The sequence below is a fragment of the Leptonychotes weddellii genome, chromosome 1, assembly GCF_054177405.1.
Source record: "Leptonychotes weddellii isolate Sample4059 chromosome 1, ASM5417740v2, whole genome shotgun sequence".
NCBI lineage: Eukaryota > Metazoa > Chordata > Mammalia > Carnivora > Phocidae > Leptonychotes > Leptonychotes weddellii.
In genome coordinates, this window is record NC_138369.1 from 131985749 (window position 1) to 132003579 (window position 17831).

The 17831-nt window shown below is 38.9% G+C and overlaps 1 protein-coding gene and 1 pseudogene across 1 annotated transcript in view; one reads left to right on the forward strand and one right to left on the reverse strand.

The window, feature by feature from the left end:
* SLC49A4 (solute carrier family 49 member 4) overlaps positions 1-17831 on the reverse strand; it is a 71103-nt gene that overhangs the window by 14899 nt on the left and 38373 nt on the right. The window contains exons 6-7 of the mRNA XM_081833025.1: positions 12968-13035; positions 9304-9431 (exon numbers count right to left, since the gene is read on the reverse strand). Of these exons, the coding sequence (XP_081689151.1) occupies positions 9304-9431; positions 12968-13035 (196 nt within the window). The remainder of the gene's footprint in view (positions 1-9303; positions 9432-12967; positions 13036-17831) is intronic.
* Positions 2249-4902, forward strand: LOC102729017 (17S U2 SnRNP complex component HTATSF1 pseudogene; annotated as a pseudogene).

Sequence of the window (17831 nt, forward strand, 5' to 3'; positions counted from 1 at the left end):
GGGGGGGGGGATTGGTTAGCCCGGTGATGGGTATTAAGGAGGGCACGTACTGCATGGAGCACTGGGTGTTATACAAAAACAATGGATCGTGGATCACCACATCAAAAACTAATGATATATTGTATGTTGACTAACATAACATAATAAAATTAAAAAAAAAATGGAAGAGGCTGACTGTGCTGGTCAGTGCTGGGAATCCATGTCTGGTGAGGACAGCTTGTGAGAACCGAGGGATGCTTAGATTAAGGCGAAGGCCAGACATGACAGGTCTAATGTTTTGAGGGTGTCAGTGGAAGGGGGAGGGAGCTGACTTGCCCTGTAAGCTGTGTTGCTCCAAATCAGTTATCCCAATAGGAGGAAGAATTTCCCAGGACCCAGAGCTGACAAACAATGGGACAGGGAACAGCTTCCTCTCTGAGGTGGTATTCCAGTTGCAGTCAGATGGACATATATCTGGACTGTAATGGAAGAGATTCATTTACTGAATAAGTTATATCAGATGATAACTAAAGTTCATTCAAGTAAATCAATGACAAATACATTTAGGTAAAGAACTTAACTAAGATATTAAAAACAAAAATTTTATAGGGGCCTCTAGGTAGATAAGAATAATAGAGAATTTATTTACAGTTTTATTAAGAAGTATTATAAGAAAGAAATAAGAAGGATTATAAAATAGTATGATAGATGTTTATCATGAAAAGTTTTAAGTATTAGAATCAAGAAATTTCCCTAAAGAGTTGGTTTTTAACATTACTTTATTGGATAAATTTTATTATTATGCATGCTGACTGAATTTTATTTTATGATAAAGTTAGGAAAGTTAACTGGGAATTATTAGATTAGACCTTTATTAAAAATATTTTTATAATCTAAATTAAACTTCATATTGCAAGTGAAAACACTCCTTCAGGAAATAGACACATGTAAAAAGAGAAACAGTAAACATTCACAATGTTTGTTAACAGCACAGTTTTTTCCATCGGTTTTGGGTGTGTTGAATATACGGGATACATACATATGTATGTACACACACACTGGTAGAACATTTCTGTACTGCTGAGCTGTACTTCTCCTCTCGGCCTCACGTTTTCTCCCTAAAAATGGTTGTTGTGGCCTTTATGATCTGCCACTGATTAAAGTATGCTACTGCATATTTCATGTACTCATGAAACTGTGGCTCCAAAAGAGGATAGAGTATATTTTGCTGCAATATTCATTAATGGTGGTGATTTTCTTTCTGTATGTTATTTTGTGGGTGTCCCTTGTTTAGCCTCTTTGTTGGCTCACTTTAGTCCTATAAAGGCTGACAGGTATGTTTAGAGTCTCTTAGAGCTGGAAGGCCAAGTGGCTGTATCTTGCAGAAATGAAGCACAACTAATAATCCTTTGAAATAGTGGGCCCAGAGTTGAGATGGGCTGTGCTATCAGATATCACAGGTACAGGTTTATCAGTAACTTTTAAGTTCCCAAAGAATTATTTATGGTTCTGCAGAAGGCGATGCACGGTTACATCATGGAACACTGACTAATCACCTGGTCAAGCCCCCTACCTTCCAGAAACAGAGTCTGCTTACAGACTTGTTCCTCTTCTTGAAAATCTCCGTGGATAAACTTTATATGCTCTTGCTCAATAGGCCCTATCAACAAGTTTACGATTCACAAATCCATTCTCTTCTTTTAATCCACGTTCTATTTTTTCCTTCTTGATCCGACAGTGATGAACATGAGTAACAGTCATGACCGGTTCATAAAGGTGGAAAGAATAATTAAGTCACTTAGCTTTCCTTCCTTAAAATCCCTAATTTCCTTAAAAGTGTGCGTATCTTTGGGGCGCCTGGGTGGCTCAGTCAGTGAAGCATCTGACTCTTGATCTCAGCTCAGGTCCTAATCTCAGCGTTGTGAGTTCAAGTCCCGTGCTGGGCTCCATGCTGGGCATGGGGCTTACTTTAAAAAAAAAAAAAAGTGCATATTTTTAATCATGCTCATCATCCCCTTCTGAATTTTCTCATTCCTATTAAGAGGATCACTCTCTAGGTCGCGACGTGCCGACAATGGCGACTGCGTCAGCCTGAGCGGGTCTCAGTTTTCCAGCGATCTCCTGACGTTGCCGTGAGGGCCGCGGGAGCCGCGGGGGCTGCAGGCGTCTCAAACCTGGTTGGTGGCGGCGGCGGCGGCGGCAGCGGCGCGTGCGCGCTCCCGCCACGCCCTGGATAGAGCGGGGGCGCTGAGGCCCGGTGGAGCAAGCCAGCTTCCGGCTGCATCTCGGCCTCTTTGCTCTTGTTTGCTCGCGCGGACCCTGTCCCTTGCCTAAGTCGGCAACATGAGCGGCAACAACTTGGATGAGAACGACGAGTTTGATGAGCAGTTGCGAAAGCAAGAATTGTACGGCGACGCCAAGGACGGCGACACCCAGAAGGATCCCAGTGGAGAACCCGATTCTTTTGGGCAGCAGCCGGCTGACACCCAGTACGAGTGGGACCTGGAGAAGAAGGCGTGGTTCCCCAAGATCACTGAAGATTTCATTGCTACATATCAGGCCAATTATGGCTTTTCTAATGATGGGGCATCTAGCTCTACTGCAAATGTACAAGAAGTCAGTGCTAGGACTGCAGAAGAACCTCCACAAAGAAAAACCCCTGAACCCAGTGATCCCAAAAAGAGGGGAGAAAAGAGAAAGGCTGAATCAGGATGGTTTCACGTTGAAGAAGACAGAAATACAAATGTATATGTGTCTGGTTTGCCTCCAGACATTACAGTGGATGAATTTATACAGCTCATGTCCAAGTTTGGCATTATTATGAGAGATCCTCAAACGGAAGAATTTAAAGTCAAACTTTACAAAGATAATCAAGGAAATCTTAAAGGAGATGGTCTTTGCTGTTATTTGAAGAGGGAATCTGTGGATCTCGCGTTAAAACTCTTGGATGAAGATGAAATTAGAGGCTACAAATTACATGTTGAAGTGGCAAAGTTTCAACTGAAGGGGGAATATGATGCCTCAAAGAAGAAGAAGAAGTGCAAAGACTACAAGAAAAAGCTGTCTCTGCAACAGAAGCAGTTGGACTGGAGACCTGAGAGACGAGCCGGCCCACCCCGAATGCGCCACGAGCGAGTTGTCATCATCAAAAATATGTTCCATCCGATGGATTTTGAGGATGACCCATTGGTGTTGAATGAAATCAGAGAAGACCTTCGAGTAGAGTGTTCAAAGTTTGGACAAATTAGGAAGCTCCTTCTCTTTGATAGACACCCAGATGGTGTGGCTTCTGTGTCCTTCAGGGATCCAGAGGAAGCTGATTATTGTATTCAGACTCTCGATGGAAGGTGGTTTGGTGGCCGTCAAATCACTGCCCAGGCGTGGGATGGAACTACAGATTATCAGGTGGAAGAGACCACAAGAGAAAGGGAGGAAAGGCTGAGAGGATGGGAGGCTTTCCTCAATGCTCCCGAGGCCAACAGAGGCCTCCAGCGTTCGAATTCCGTTTGTGCTTTGGAAAGGGCAGGGCCTTCTAGAGTAAGGCATTTTTCAGAGCACCCTAGCACATCTAAAATGAATGCACAAGAAGCCACAAATGAAATGGCGTTCGAAGAACCTATCGATGAAAAGAAGTTTGAAAAAACTGAAGATGGGGGAGAATCTGAAGGAGATGCTTCTGAAAAAAATGCCAAAGAGAGTGGCCCCGAGAAAGAGCCTGAAGAAGGCTACCCCCAGAAAGAATCTGAAGAAGGCTGCCTCAAAACAGAGTCTGAGGAAGGCTGCCCCAAAAGAGAGCGTGAAGAAGACTACCCTGAGAGAGAGTCCGGAGAAGGCAGTCCTGAGAAAGAGTTCGAAGAGGGTAGTCCTAAAACAGAGTCTAAAGAGAATGGCTCCGAACGGGAATCCAAAAAGAAGAGGCTCAAAAATGATTATGAAGAGAATGGCCTTGAAAAGGAATCTGACCAAGATGGCCCCAGCAGGGAATATGAGGAGGACGAGAGCCCCCAAAAGGAGTCTGATGAAGACGACTTGGAAAGGGAATCCGAAGAAGACTGCTCTGAAAAGCAGTTTGAAGATGGCTCCGAGAAAGAATTTGAAGAGAACGGCCTCGAGAAGGATTCTGACGAGGATGGCTCCGACAGGGAGTTTGGTGAAAACATTCTTGGTAGGGAGTTTGAAGACAATGACTCTGACAAATTGGAATTTGGAGATAGCAGCTCCGAAAGAGCATTTGAGGAGGAAGTCTCCGAGAGAGAGTTTGACGAAGAGTCCGATGACAAGGAAGAAGGGGAAGACACATACGACAAGGTGTTTGATGATGAGTCAGACGACAAAGAGGACGAAGACTACGCAGACGAAAAGGGGCTCAAAGACGCTGACGAGAAGATGCTCGAAGACTCGGATGACAAAGAGGAGGAAGAAGGAGCAGAGGTAAAGGAAGATGAAGACGTGGACGAAAAGATGTTCGAAGAGGATGATTCCAACGGGAAGCTGTTCGACGACGAGGATTCCAGTGAGAAGCTGTTTGATGACTCTGACGAGAGAGGGACAGTGAGGGGGGTGGGGAATGTGAAAGACGAAGGGCCCCCCTCCACAGGCAGCAGCTTTGTCCTCAGTAGTAACGACGATGTCGACGACATTTAATCCCTTAAACTTGCTTGGTAGGGAGCTTCCTCCATCCGCATTCTGCCCGTGCTCCAGGGTAATTGCTAGCAGTGTTACATGAACGTGTGCCTAGTGGTAGGATGCCAGCAGAATAATGCATTGAAGTTTTCACTGTTACCTGTACTTAATGATTTTAAATCTGTGTTAATTGGCCGGCCATTCAGGTAAAACTTCATAGTATAATGCAAGTCAGCTGTGTACTTGTCCTTTGTCAGATTTGTTAAATGCATGCAGAATAATATTTTTTAAAGTATTCTGATTGAAGTTTGTGATAATTCAAAAATAAAAAAAGTTGTTAATATGCCGAAACTGGAAAAAAAAAAAAAAGAGGATCACTCTCTAGCCTATACATGTCACATGCCTTTCAATAAACCGAGTATGTTTTCTTTCTTCAAATGCCTCTTGAAGTCAGCTTGTAGTCACCTATCACTCTCACGGGGCTCACATCTAGCTTATCTGCCCCCCCTTACTCCCCACTCACTATCTGTTTCTGACCTTGCCACTGTGGTCTTCCAGTAACTTGAATTAGATGAAGAACCTCCCAAGGCAACTTCTGCTAAAACTCAAATTATATTGTTTCAGCAAACTCAACATCAAAGTGCTAACATTTTTCAAAATGCCATTTTCAAAGCATTTATCTGTTCAATGAAAAATGACTGTGTGAACTGTGGCTAACAGGGTTTAATACCTACTTTTCAGATAAGGTGAAAAATGTCTTTTCATAATTTTGTATATAGAATAAGCTGCAAGATTTTGAAACTCACATTATCTAGTCATGAGTTAATTTATTTGCTGTTTTGAAGACACTTCAATTAATAAAGATATAATAGAATTTTAAATACTGAATTTCCTTAAGGAAATAAAAGGATACTGCTGATAGCCTCCGAGGGGATGTATATAAGCAAGTACATGTATCAAAACAGTGCACCTCTAGATAGAATGGAATGATCCAGTTTTTCTTCTATAGAGATGGCAACAATAATACCAAGATCAGTAGATCACAAAAAATACTGCACCAGAAGGTTTTAGTAGTAGCAGCACTTATAACACATGGTTGAACAAAATTAACTAGCTTTTAATTTATTATGTCAACAATTATAATTAATGCATATATTTTCACACTTTTCATGTAGATTCTTCTGATATTTAAAAGTAACAACAGGAATACTAAATTTACTAGAAATGGGAAGAAGACTAGATATTTTCCTCATTAAAAAAAAGAATGACTCTGGTAAAAAAGAAATACGAATTTGCCATTACTGGCTTTAAATATCAGTTTAAAGGTCTAGATCTGTCTATAATTAGATTTTGTAGTAAGTTCCCTTTCATGAAACCTCTTCTACTTAAAAGGAATTAGGTCAGATTTTTATAAAGGCAGTAAGAGTATCTGTGACAGATGATTGAAATTCTCCATTGTTCCATTAAAATGTGCCCTTTTGCCTGCCTACACCTAGTGCTGAGTAACAGAGTGGCCATGGTTGCTATTACCGGCAACAAATCATATCCACTGAGATTCAAAATGGAGATAATATACACTTCATTCATCCATCCATCCACCCACTCACTCATTCATTCATCACTCAGAGCTTGTCCTAGGTAGTAGGGCGGGAGTTGGGGTCAGAATTGCTAAGGCACAAGTCCATGCTCCAGATTTTCAGATTGGTAAGGGAGATAAGAAACACACTCAAGTAACTATTAGGTGGTATCAGGAAAGAGAAAAAAACACCCACCATGATCATTCAGGAAAGGAATGTGAAAATCTAGTTTTTAATGCAGTATAAGTTAAAAAAGTATCTACCAGGAGTTTCTTTTTTTCTTCTTTCTTTCAGGAGTTTCTAAGTGACATTTAAAAACTGACTTGCAATTGGAAGTAACAGTAGAATTTATAAATTCAGTTGTGAAGATGGCCACATCAAACTTAACCTTTCAATTCTGGCCTTGATTTAATTTAGAATTCTGCTTTCCTTTCTGTCCAACATAATTATTTTCAAGGACAGACTGGAAAAACATAGTCCTGACCAGGGTCAATTATATCAATTTTCCTTTAAGATTTATAAAGATGTATAGTTTTCAATACATACTTTTTTTCTGATTATGAAAGTAAAACATAAAAAAAAAAGTAAAACATGCTCATTATTACAAATCTAGACAAAAAAGGAGGTAAAAAAGAAATTTTCTTATTACCTCCACCCAGAGATAAAACTGTTAATTTTATCATATCAAATAGAAAACACATAAAATTTAATGAATGGAATATCTTATAATGAATATTCTACACTCAATTCAAGGGCAAAAATGTGTTCATTATATACTTACAACTTTGTTCTTATAGAATCTAACAGATACATACTTGACATACAGTACCACACACACACACACACACACACACAGACAAATCTGAGTGTAATGCCATGAATAAGAAGAGTGGTAAACCAGAACTATTCTATCAGAATGTTGTGCAACTGCTAAATTATGAAATTATACCCAAATAAGATAAAACAAAAAATTCTGGTTCAGAAACTTGCCAAAATTGTTCAAAAACCCTAATATAGGAATGTTAGTATATAAAAAGTGCACAGTATCCAAAAACCATTACTCTGGACAACTGGGCTTTATAGGCAAAGCAATAAAAATTAAAGAAAGGGATTCCTGGCAGGATGGTACAGGGCAGAAATTTCCAAACCTGTCTTCACAGCACACTGAGTGCCTTAGTAATTTTTTCATGGTGCCCAAGGCCAAAAGAAGTAACTAACAGTTCTGTTAATTACATAGTCGGGGCCAAACCATTTAATAAATATATATGTCCTAACAATTTAGTGGCCATTTAAAAAATAATACCCATATATTGAAAGAAATGTATTTTTATTTCAGTCTCAAATAACCACAACCACTGACTAATGAGATACGTGCAATCTGATGGGAACTGCATGACTTCTCAAATCTTGGAATCAAATCCGAGAATCAGACCTGATTTTTGTGCAGTATTTACTTTTTATCACAGCCACTGCAGGAAACCAAACTTTGCAAAGATATGATGTTATCAAAAAAGAAAGCCACAGGGATCTAATGATGAAACTGGGAACTCTCTCGAACTAGAGGTTCACAAAGTGTCTGACAGATGTGGAATATCTCTGTGTTTCCTTCAGAAATTTAAAATAACCCATGATGCCCTTGTGAATTTGCTGTGGCACTCCAGAGAAGCTGGCTTGGTAGGAACTCTAAAATAAAGGCTGTCTTTGAAAAATCTGGTGCCTCTGATATATAAATTGCTGGTCATTTTATTACAGAGCACATATGTACAAATTGGGATACTATGACAGATCATTTTATAGACCAAGAGAGCTCTGTTATTGCTTCTTCTTTTCCTTTAACAAAAGACTGCTAAAGTTGCAGATTTTTTAATCCGTTTGCAAGTAATAGCCACCTACTGGATTATGTGTTTAATTATGGGATTATTTATTATAAAGGTAGACTGGAGGATTATGTAGGATTATTTATTTTAACAAGTACTTGCATGGGTAAGAGCACACCAGAGTCTAAAAGTGGCTCTCCAGGGTCCTACTGCCCAGTGGAATGTATGTTTTATGGGGACTCCATGAGAGAAAGGTTCCTTTAGTCTACCTATAAGTACGGCTGCAGATGGAATTAAGGTTGCTAATCAGTCGACCTTAAAATTGGGAGATTACCCTGGATTATCTGGGTGGACTCAATGTAATCACATGGATCCAAGTGGAAGGCGGGGCAGAAGATGAGAGCTCAGAGGAAGATGTGACTTGGAAGAAAGGTGCAGGTGATGTTGTATGAGAAGGACTTGACCCATTGCTGGCTTTACAGATGGAGGAAGGGAGCCACGAACCCAGGAATGTGGGCAGCCTCTGGAAGTTAGAAAAGGCAAGGAGGTGGATTCTTCCCTAGAGTTGGACTCTTGCCTAGTGAGACCCAGGTTGGACTTCTAACTGGCAAAAATGTAAGACAATAAATTTGAGTCATTTTAAGCCACTATATTTGTGGTAACTTGTTACAGCAGCCATAGAAAACTAATAAAGACCCCCCCCCCAATGATACTATTAAGTAACAATGCAATAGCAACTATAAATATTTCAGGTCAATTAGATGAGCTAAGTAAGCTGCCTATGATATACTTCCAATAGGTATTTGCCAGTAAGTTTTGTTTTGTATTAATGATGTAAGAAGACTGAATAACCTATAGGTGCTGGTTGAAAGAATTTTACTGGTGTATACTTCAAACATAGCTTTATGCCTTTGTTCATTTTCCTTACAGCTAACAATGATGTAATGACTATGAAGAAGATAAAAATCTTTGTATCAACGCTCTGATATGAATTTTAAAAGAATATAGGCTTTTCTATGCTATATAAGTTTAGGCTAAAGATTATACTTCTTTTCCGTATGTAAAATACCAATGAAAATATTTTAAATTATTTCTTGAACTTTTTAGATGGGAAGATAGTTTGATGTCTGGACGTGGGAGACATTTTTGTACATTTATTAGTTTTATAATTTTTATAGTTTTATAAGTATAATTACTTATTCTATTTCCATTAGTTATGGAAAACAAGAAAAATTCCTACTTTTGGGGTATATATATTTTTGTGAACTGAAAATATCTATTCAAAGCTCAAAACTGTCTGTGTTTACCTGTGGTTAAAGGCAGGTGTGTGATGCTATTCAAACAGGTCAGGGTGAACCATGTGGACGATAGGGTAGCCCCAGAAAACAGGAGGAGAAGAATTAGTTTCAGCATACCCCTGATAAAATCTGCAAACCTGAAAAGAAACAAGGTTCTATTATAATTCTTCCTGGATTTTTAAGATACTATTTAAATTAATGACACACTTCCATTAAACAATAATTTCTTGAAGACATTTCCACGAGTTCTTTCTAAAGCAAGTGACAAAACTTTTTTTAACTGGTACATTTTGTGTGTATGATAAACGTTACTTTGTGGGAAATCTTTTTTTTCCTCTTGCAAAACACACAAAATGTGATCTCTGTTCAAGATCTGTAACTTACAGGATGGATTCTGTGTTTTTAAATGCTACTTTTACTTTTGTTAAGTATTCTTCTATACTTTCCAAACATTCTATAATGAACACATATTATTCTAGTTTTTTTTTTTTAAGATTTTATTTATTTATTTATTTGACAGAGAGAGACACGGCGAGAGAGGGAACACAAGCAGGGGGAGTGGGAGAGGGAGAAGCAGGCTTCCCGCGGAGCAGAGAGCCCGATGCGGGGCTCGGTCCCAGGACCCTGGGATCATGACCCGAGCTGAAGGCAGATGCTTAACGACTGAGCCACCCAGGCGCCCCCATATTATTCTAGTTTTAGAAAACAGGCTAACTGGTTGACATAAACTGGCAAAGATGACTCTCCCAAAATTCAAACTTGGAGAGTACAAACGCTTACCCTGGAGCCCCCGGGTTCCTTTATGATCTGCTCTCTGCCTTACTAGTCTCCAGTTGGGCAGCCCTGCTTCTGTTTCTCCTACAAGTGATGGTTGCTTTTGCATTTGTCCCGTTTGCCTGGAACACTGGTTACTCCCATTCCTGACCTTTCTCCTGCTTTCCCCATAGGTCGTTCAGATCTCAGTAAGTCTTCACTAAGACTCTCTGTGCTCACGGAAGAAGTCCTCACCATCTATCCCGTCTCCATACCCTATTTCTTCACAGCACTGATCTCTATTGGCATTTCTCTTGCTCTTGCAGGTGTTTATTTTTTGTCTTCCCCATTAGACCGTAAGCTCCGTGAGAGCAAGAGTGTAGCTCTGGAATAATGAATACTACCCTCTAAAGGTTGTGACTTATGTTTCATAGCATTTTAAGTTCTCAAATTTCCTGCTTTTTTCTGAATTAACAAGAAATTGAAAGGCAAATGGCAGAGATGCTTATTGTTATGAACCGCAACTTTTTTATTTGCCCGTCACTTTTCCTCATCTGCTAACTGATGGCTGTACAGGGCACAGTTCTCTGGTTGTGCCTACAACTTACTCTGTCCTTGAGAATTGTTCCTATCGTTGAAAAACCAATCCCTTCCCAAATATAACATCTACCGTGTTTTTTCTACCTTGAAAATTGATCTTAATTTCTACTGTGATTACATTACTGTCCTTCTTAATACTTTCAAATGCTATCTTTTGTGCTTATTTGACGTGATAAGGTTAATCATGTTTGTAAGCGTTATCGAGACTAAAATAGCTTTCCTATGACAGCTGATGCCATCTTTTGGTGGAAAAAAATGGATGCATCTTTTGCCCAGGGACTTAAGTTTGTTCTCAACTATGAAAGTTCACGAGCAGAAAATTCTTATGTACTCTGAAAAAGGTTCCACAGCTTGATAGAAATTTCCCTCAAGAAAATCCAAAAACTGTTAAAATTTCACGCCCACCAAACACTTTTTTGATTTATGTTTTGGTATGCTGCAAGAATGTACTTGTCTGACTGGCAGATGGCGAGGTATGAGAGAATAAAATAGTTTTCTGGTACAATCAAAACTGAAAAAAGTTGAACAGTGAGGACGTTGACAGGGCAAGATCACACAAGAATAAGCTAACCAATGTGATCTGCTGTTTTTGTAGACCTACTCCTTTCAAATGGGGTAATACCATCAAACTATACTGTTAGGACATTTTGTAGTGGCCTTTAGTAACATAATTACCAAAAAAAAAAAATCACCTAAGCACTAATGTCTATAAGGAGATTCTGTTCTAGGGATCCCCCAAATGGTGTTATGAACATAACTTTAAAACGGATTCTAGGCCTAGCAGATAGCTACAATTGATTTCAGATCCCAAAGTAAGGGTAGTATTTTTTAGAACTTCCATTTCAATGAATTAAAAACAGAAATGTCCTCACTCTCATTTTTTCCTCTAGCTCTATTTCTATATAGATAAAATTAAGGGTTTACAGAAAGAAAATAAAGCAAAAGGTACATGTGAGATGTCATTTCTGATACACGATAGTTCCCTCTTTGACCTATCTGGTGCTCAGAATAGGATTTGGTTAATGATGACTCACTATAATAGGCTCGGAGATTTAATTAGAAAAGTTAGATAGGAATTCTGTCAAATATGACAGGTCAATGTATTTCATTATCCATGTAGTGATTTCCTACAAATGCTCTCTGCCTATTCCTCTTCTTTAGCTTTTAGAATTTATTCTTATATTTCCCGAACTTATAAAAACCTCAGAGTGATTTAGAAATTACAGTGTCAATTTATTCTTTCATTATCCCAGAAACGCTATGTAAACTGTAAGGTCTAGATATAATATTATCCTCTGTCAATTATGTTTAAGTATTCAGAAATTGAGGTGATTTACATATCTTATTTGATCTCCCCAAATATGTAATTAGATTCTTCTCTTTCTGGTAAAGTTGATTGCTTAATTTTGTTTTTGATGAAACAAGGTAAATGATTTGAGAAGTGAATGAGTATTATCTCCTTGGAAACACTAAGAATAGTTTTACAGGCAGTCACCTGGATGAGTGGTATTTCCCATTCTTTTTTTTTTTTCCAGAAAAAAAATGAGACTTTTTACTTCTTCTGACTCATTCTAAAAATGTGTTGTCATAATGGGTTAAGATCAAAGGGAGTTTGGTGAAACTGGAAGTCTTTATGTACATTTTTCATCAAAATGGGATAAACACAGGGATGGGGGGCGCCTGGGTGGCTCAGTCGTTAAGCATCTGCCTTCAGCTCAGGTCATGATTCCAGGATCCTGGGATTGAGCCCCACATTGGGCTCCCTGCTTGGCGGTAGCCTGCTTCTCCCTCTCCCACTCCCCCGGCTCATGTTCCCTCTCTCGCTGTGTCTCTCTCTGTCAAATAAATAAATAAAATCTTAAAAAAAAAACACAGGGATGTACCTGCCAAAAAAGACCGAAAATAAATATCTGCTAATCAGATCCTTCCTTTTCATGGAAAGTTCTAGAGATGCTCTTACAAATGATTCTTTTCAATTCTCGATAAGTATTCAATTTGCCTTTATTACTGTATCATCTTTCTCTGGGTTCCATTTGTAGATGCTGTTCTCCAATAATATGGAGACAGGCAGCTTAATTACGCTGGAAATACATCTCCATCCTCCAAAAACATTTTAGGGCAGACTGCTCCTGAGAAAGGTTTCTTGTAGCAGGAAATTCTTAATGCATGTGAATTTTCCTGTAGTCTGAACAAGTGCCCTTCTCTGACCTTTGCCTGTTTTATTTTCCCCTGAATTTTAGCATTTATTGAAAGCAGCTGTTTTTTTGTTTTTTTGGTTTTGGTTTGGTACACTCACATGTTTGACATAAAATAGTCTCACCTTGCCATAGCTATTCCAACAACACAGCCTCCAACTATGGACCAAAATCCAATCCAGCCAGCATCTACCTGTGGGGAAAGTGGCAGACACATTTAATATAAGACTATGAGGTTGCAATTAAGAAGGCATGAAAAAAAGATCCTCTCTAATCAATATATTATTCAATATATATGTATGAATTTCTATGTACATGTATAATTCAATATATAATCAACAGCTAAATGGCAACAAATCTAGAAAATATTATTTAAGAAAATGAATAAAATTGAAAGGATTCATGTGTGACTAATACAATTGCTCTAAGTAAGTACATCCTTGATTAACTTTTTGTTGGAATATTTAAATCAACAAAATAATCAGTTTCACAAACAAATGTTTTCAAGTATGTACTACATTGTACTAGAACTCTTAAGAAAATAGGAAAAGGACAGAAGATGGTTACTGACCTCAAGAAGTTTAAATATAACCAACATACAGGAAAACTACTAACAAATAATCAGGCGCTCAAACATGTGGCAACAATTAAAGATGTATCAAGAGTCACAGAAGAGAGAGCAAGTGAGAGCGAGAGAAATGGGGGTTGAGCACCTAGGGAGACTGCTGAAAGACAATTTGAGCTGGGTTTCAAATATATAGCTCATTCCACGCATGGGAAAACATTTCCAACCCTGCCATTTAGCAGCTTTGTGACCCTGGACAAATTTTGTCTTCTCACCCATAAAATGGCTAAATGAGATAATTTGTGTACAGGACTTGGATCAGTGGTCAGCACACAGGAAATGCTCAATAAAGACTGTTATTACTACCTGATAATTCTCCATCTATCTAATGTCCTATGTCTCTCCTCCCCTCATGGTCAAACTTTTTTTTTTTTAAGATTTTATTTATTTATTTGAGAGAGAGAATGAGAGACAGAGAGCAGGAGAGGGAGAAGGGTCAGAGGGAGAAGCAGACTCCCTGCTGAGCAGGGAGCCCGATGCGGGACTCGATCCAGGGACTCCAGGATCATGACCTGAGCCAAAGGCAGTCGCTTAACCAACTGAGCCGCCCAGGCGCCCCATGGTCAAACTTTTTCAGAGCAATCTATAAATGCTGCCTAGATTTACCCATCACTCATGTATCTTTAACTCCTCCTGTGACTTGGTTTCTGTCCCAATTCATACTCTTAAGTCTCAGTTTCCTCATTATTATGATGAGGATAACAAAGGGTTTTTTTTTCAGACTTAAATAAGCTAATACATGTAAAATGTTCAATACATGTTAGTGGTTACCATTGGAATTCCATGTGTCCCTAACAATATCAGTGCATTTTGTCTCCTCTTTCCCTTCCCATGGCCGCCATACTTGCTTATTACCTTACTTCTTACTTCTGGATTCCTGTAATAGCTTCTTAAATGGTCTCCACAATCTATTCTGCCCACTATTGCTAGAATAATTATACCAATCATTCCACTTTCCTGCTCAGAAACAGTTACTGGCTTTTACTGTGGTTACAGGGCCAAGTCCAAACCTGACCTGCCACTTGAGAGCTGCCAAACTAACTTCTACCGTTTATTATTTTCCTAGTCCTATTTCTCATTATACCTATACACTGAAATGTTATCTTCTACCTGGGCACTCAGCTGGATTATATGTCTCAGCTGCCAGTCAAACACATGTGACTATGCGCCTAAGTTCTCAATGGAAGCGGGAAGAATGAAGGTGCTCTCTAGGCGAGAACCTGGAAGACGTCTGTATGCCTCCTCCGCACTTCCTTTCCCTTTCTGACCACTAGAATTAGGATGTAATCACCAGCCTAAACCGCACATACAATGACAAGGTGCTGGGGGACAGGACTGCGGCAAAGTGGAAGCAGCCTAGGTCTCTAAATCAGTGTGAGGAAAAGAGCTATCCAAACTGTGGACAAATGTCCTAGATTGTTATGCAAACTGTCCTAGATTGCTATGTAAATGAGAAATAAATTCCTTAAGCCTCAGAATTTTGAGATTCTACTTCTCATAGCAGCTTAGCCTACTCTAAGTAATACAATTACTTAACAGGATTTGGTGCCAGAACAAAGATAAGTACTCTCTGGAGAAAGAGAACAGCCTGAAGTTTAATTTATCTCTACTTTTTTTTTTTTTCTTCATATCACTGGCATTTGGGGCCAGAGAATTCTCTGTTCTGCAGAACTGCCCCTCTCATTGCAGAGCATTTAGCATCCATTGTCTAAGGCTCACTTAATGCTATCAGGCCCTCCCAAACACTTCCATCTATCCCCTGGGTGAGTGGGGCCCTGTGTCAGGCTAAGAACCACTGTGCATCTGACTGTACTGATCCTGGTCCTTTCAGGCCAATTGTGCTTTTCTGTTTCCTTCGTTCATGACATCTGCTTTGGTTAATAATATCTACCCACTAATTTATTAAAACTTTAATTTTAAAAAAAAATTTATTGTAGAGAGAGGGAGAGAGAGAGCGCATGTGCATGCGAGGGGGGAGGCGCAGAGGGAGAGGGATAGAGAGAGAATCTAAGCAGCCTTCCTGCTGAGTGCAGAGCCCAACTCAGGGCTCGATCCCACGACCCCAAGAACATGACCCTCAGATGAAATTGAAAGTCGGTTGCTTAATCAAGTGATCTATCCAGGCACCCCATTTTCCTCATTTAATTTTAAATTTCACTTTATTTAATATCTGGTGTGATTTCTGGTCTATCTTTCAGAGTTTATACAGAGAGAGATACTTGAAAGGGCATCTCAGGATTTATAATGTGAAGCATAAGATCTGCAAAATCATAATCATTTAAATGGGTGCTACACTTTTCTTTCTTGGAATTGAGCATGCTTGGAATACCTGCCATCCAGAAAAATCAGTTAGAAAACTAAAGGAAGGCTTTCTTCTTATGGTGAAGGTACACTAGGACATTTGGATTCATATTCTGGTTGAGAACTAGAAAATATAGGGGAAAAATCCATCTGATGGCATCAGAAGGCCAAGAAGGTAATTCCAGAATTATGGAACCGTGATGCAGAATGGGAAGGAAATCCAAAAAGATAAGCCTGGTATTTGGGGACACTTTTCCCTTTGGGGTGTCTGCTGATTTCAGAAAAGGTAGTTAAGGTGCTGAGGGTTATCAATAGCCTTGCTGCCCTAAGAAAGAAAAAAATTTGAGTTCAGGGCCTATTGTAGGGTGTGTGGCCTTGTAAAAAAAAAAAAAAAAACAGCCTTTATTTTTTTAAAAGATTGATTGATTGATTGATTTGACAGAGAGCATAAGAACACAAGCAGGGGGAGTAGCAAAGGGAGAGGGGGAAGCAGGCTCCCTGCTGAGCAGGGAGCCTGACGTGGATGTGGGATGTGGATGTGGGACTCCATCTCAGGACCCCGGAATCATGACCTAAGCCAAAGGCAGACACTTAATTGACTGAGCCACCCAGGCGCCCCAAAACCTCAGCCTTTAGATGGTGACTTTGAAGGGCTATACCTAAGAGTACTGTACACTGGAAAGAGAATAGTATTCTGTGGGACTGAAACACAGCTTTAAATAATCTCAATTCCTGAAACTGGATTCCTAGATTCCTATAAGAAAAAACACAGTTCTTTCTGGGGTTAAATAACATCTTCTTGACGCTTAAATGAGCTCTACAACTTTTTATATACTATGTCTGGCACTCAGTCAAAAATAAAGGCACACCTCATAAGGAGATAAGAAACCACCAAAGATAAGAAAACAAAAATGAATACCACAAACATAAAAAGACCCACAGGGGATCTAGATCAAGGAATTATGAGACTTTAAGCAACTATTCTTGATAATTCAAAAAAGTAAAAGATCGAGCACTTCTACAGAAATTTGGAAACTATGAAAAAGAAATAAAAATTTTATAACTTAAGAATATAACTGAAATTAACAACTCAGAGATGAGTTTAACAAAATATTAGAGCTGAAAACTGAAATAGTGAGTTGAAAGAAAGGCTAGATGAAACATCCAGTCTGAAGCAGGGAAAGGCAAAAGGATAGAAAATTCAGAAATGAGATTAAGAGACATAGGGAATATAGCGTGAAAGTATAACATATAGTCTCCAAAGGAAATTAGAGAAAATAGAACCTAAGGAAGTTAATTTTTATTTTATTTCATTTCAACTAATTTAAATTTCTTTTTCTCAAAGAAGATTTTATTTATTTATTTGAGAGAGAGAGCACGAGCAGGGGGAAGGGCAGAGGGAGAAGCAGACGCCCCGCTGAGCAAGGAGCTGGATGCGGGACTCAATCATGACCTGAGCGGAAGGCAGATGCTTAATGGACTGAGCCACCCAGGTGCCCGTCAACTAATTTAAATTTCAAATTAAATAGCCACAAGTGGCTAGTAGCTACTGTACCAGACAATATAGTTCTACAGAATAACATAAGGGAATATATTAATAAATATAATATATGGTTTACAAGGAAGTTAATTATAAAAGTTAATTCTTAAACTGATCTTATAGATTCAAAAAATTCTAGCCAAAATCCCAATAAAGGGGCATATTTATTCTACAAAATACCAAAATTTATTATAACACTAAAATACTTGAGACACTGGTAGATAAAAGTGATAAAAGATAGGCAAATAGACTACAGGGAAAAAAGTAGTTTAGAAACACATCTGTGCACATAAGGGCACTTCATTTTGACGAAGATGACACTAGAGCGCAATGAGAAAAGCATGATTTTTTCAAAAATTAATACCAGGTTAATGGATACCTACATGGGAAAAAAGAAACTGAACTCCTACCTTATAAAAAGCACAGAATTCAATTCTAGGTTTAAATGTGACAGGAATAATGATAAAGCTTCTAGAATAGCATTTATCCAACAGTGCTTTCTATGATGACAGAAATGTTCTGT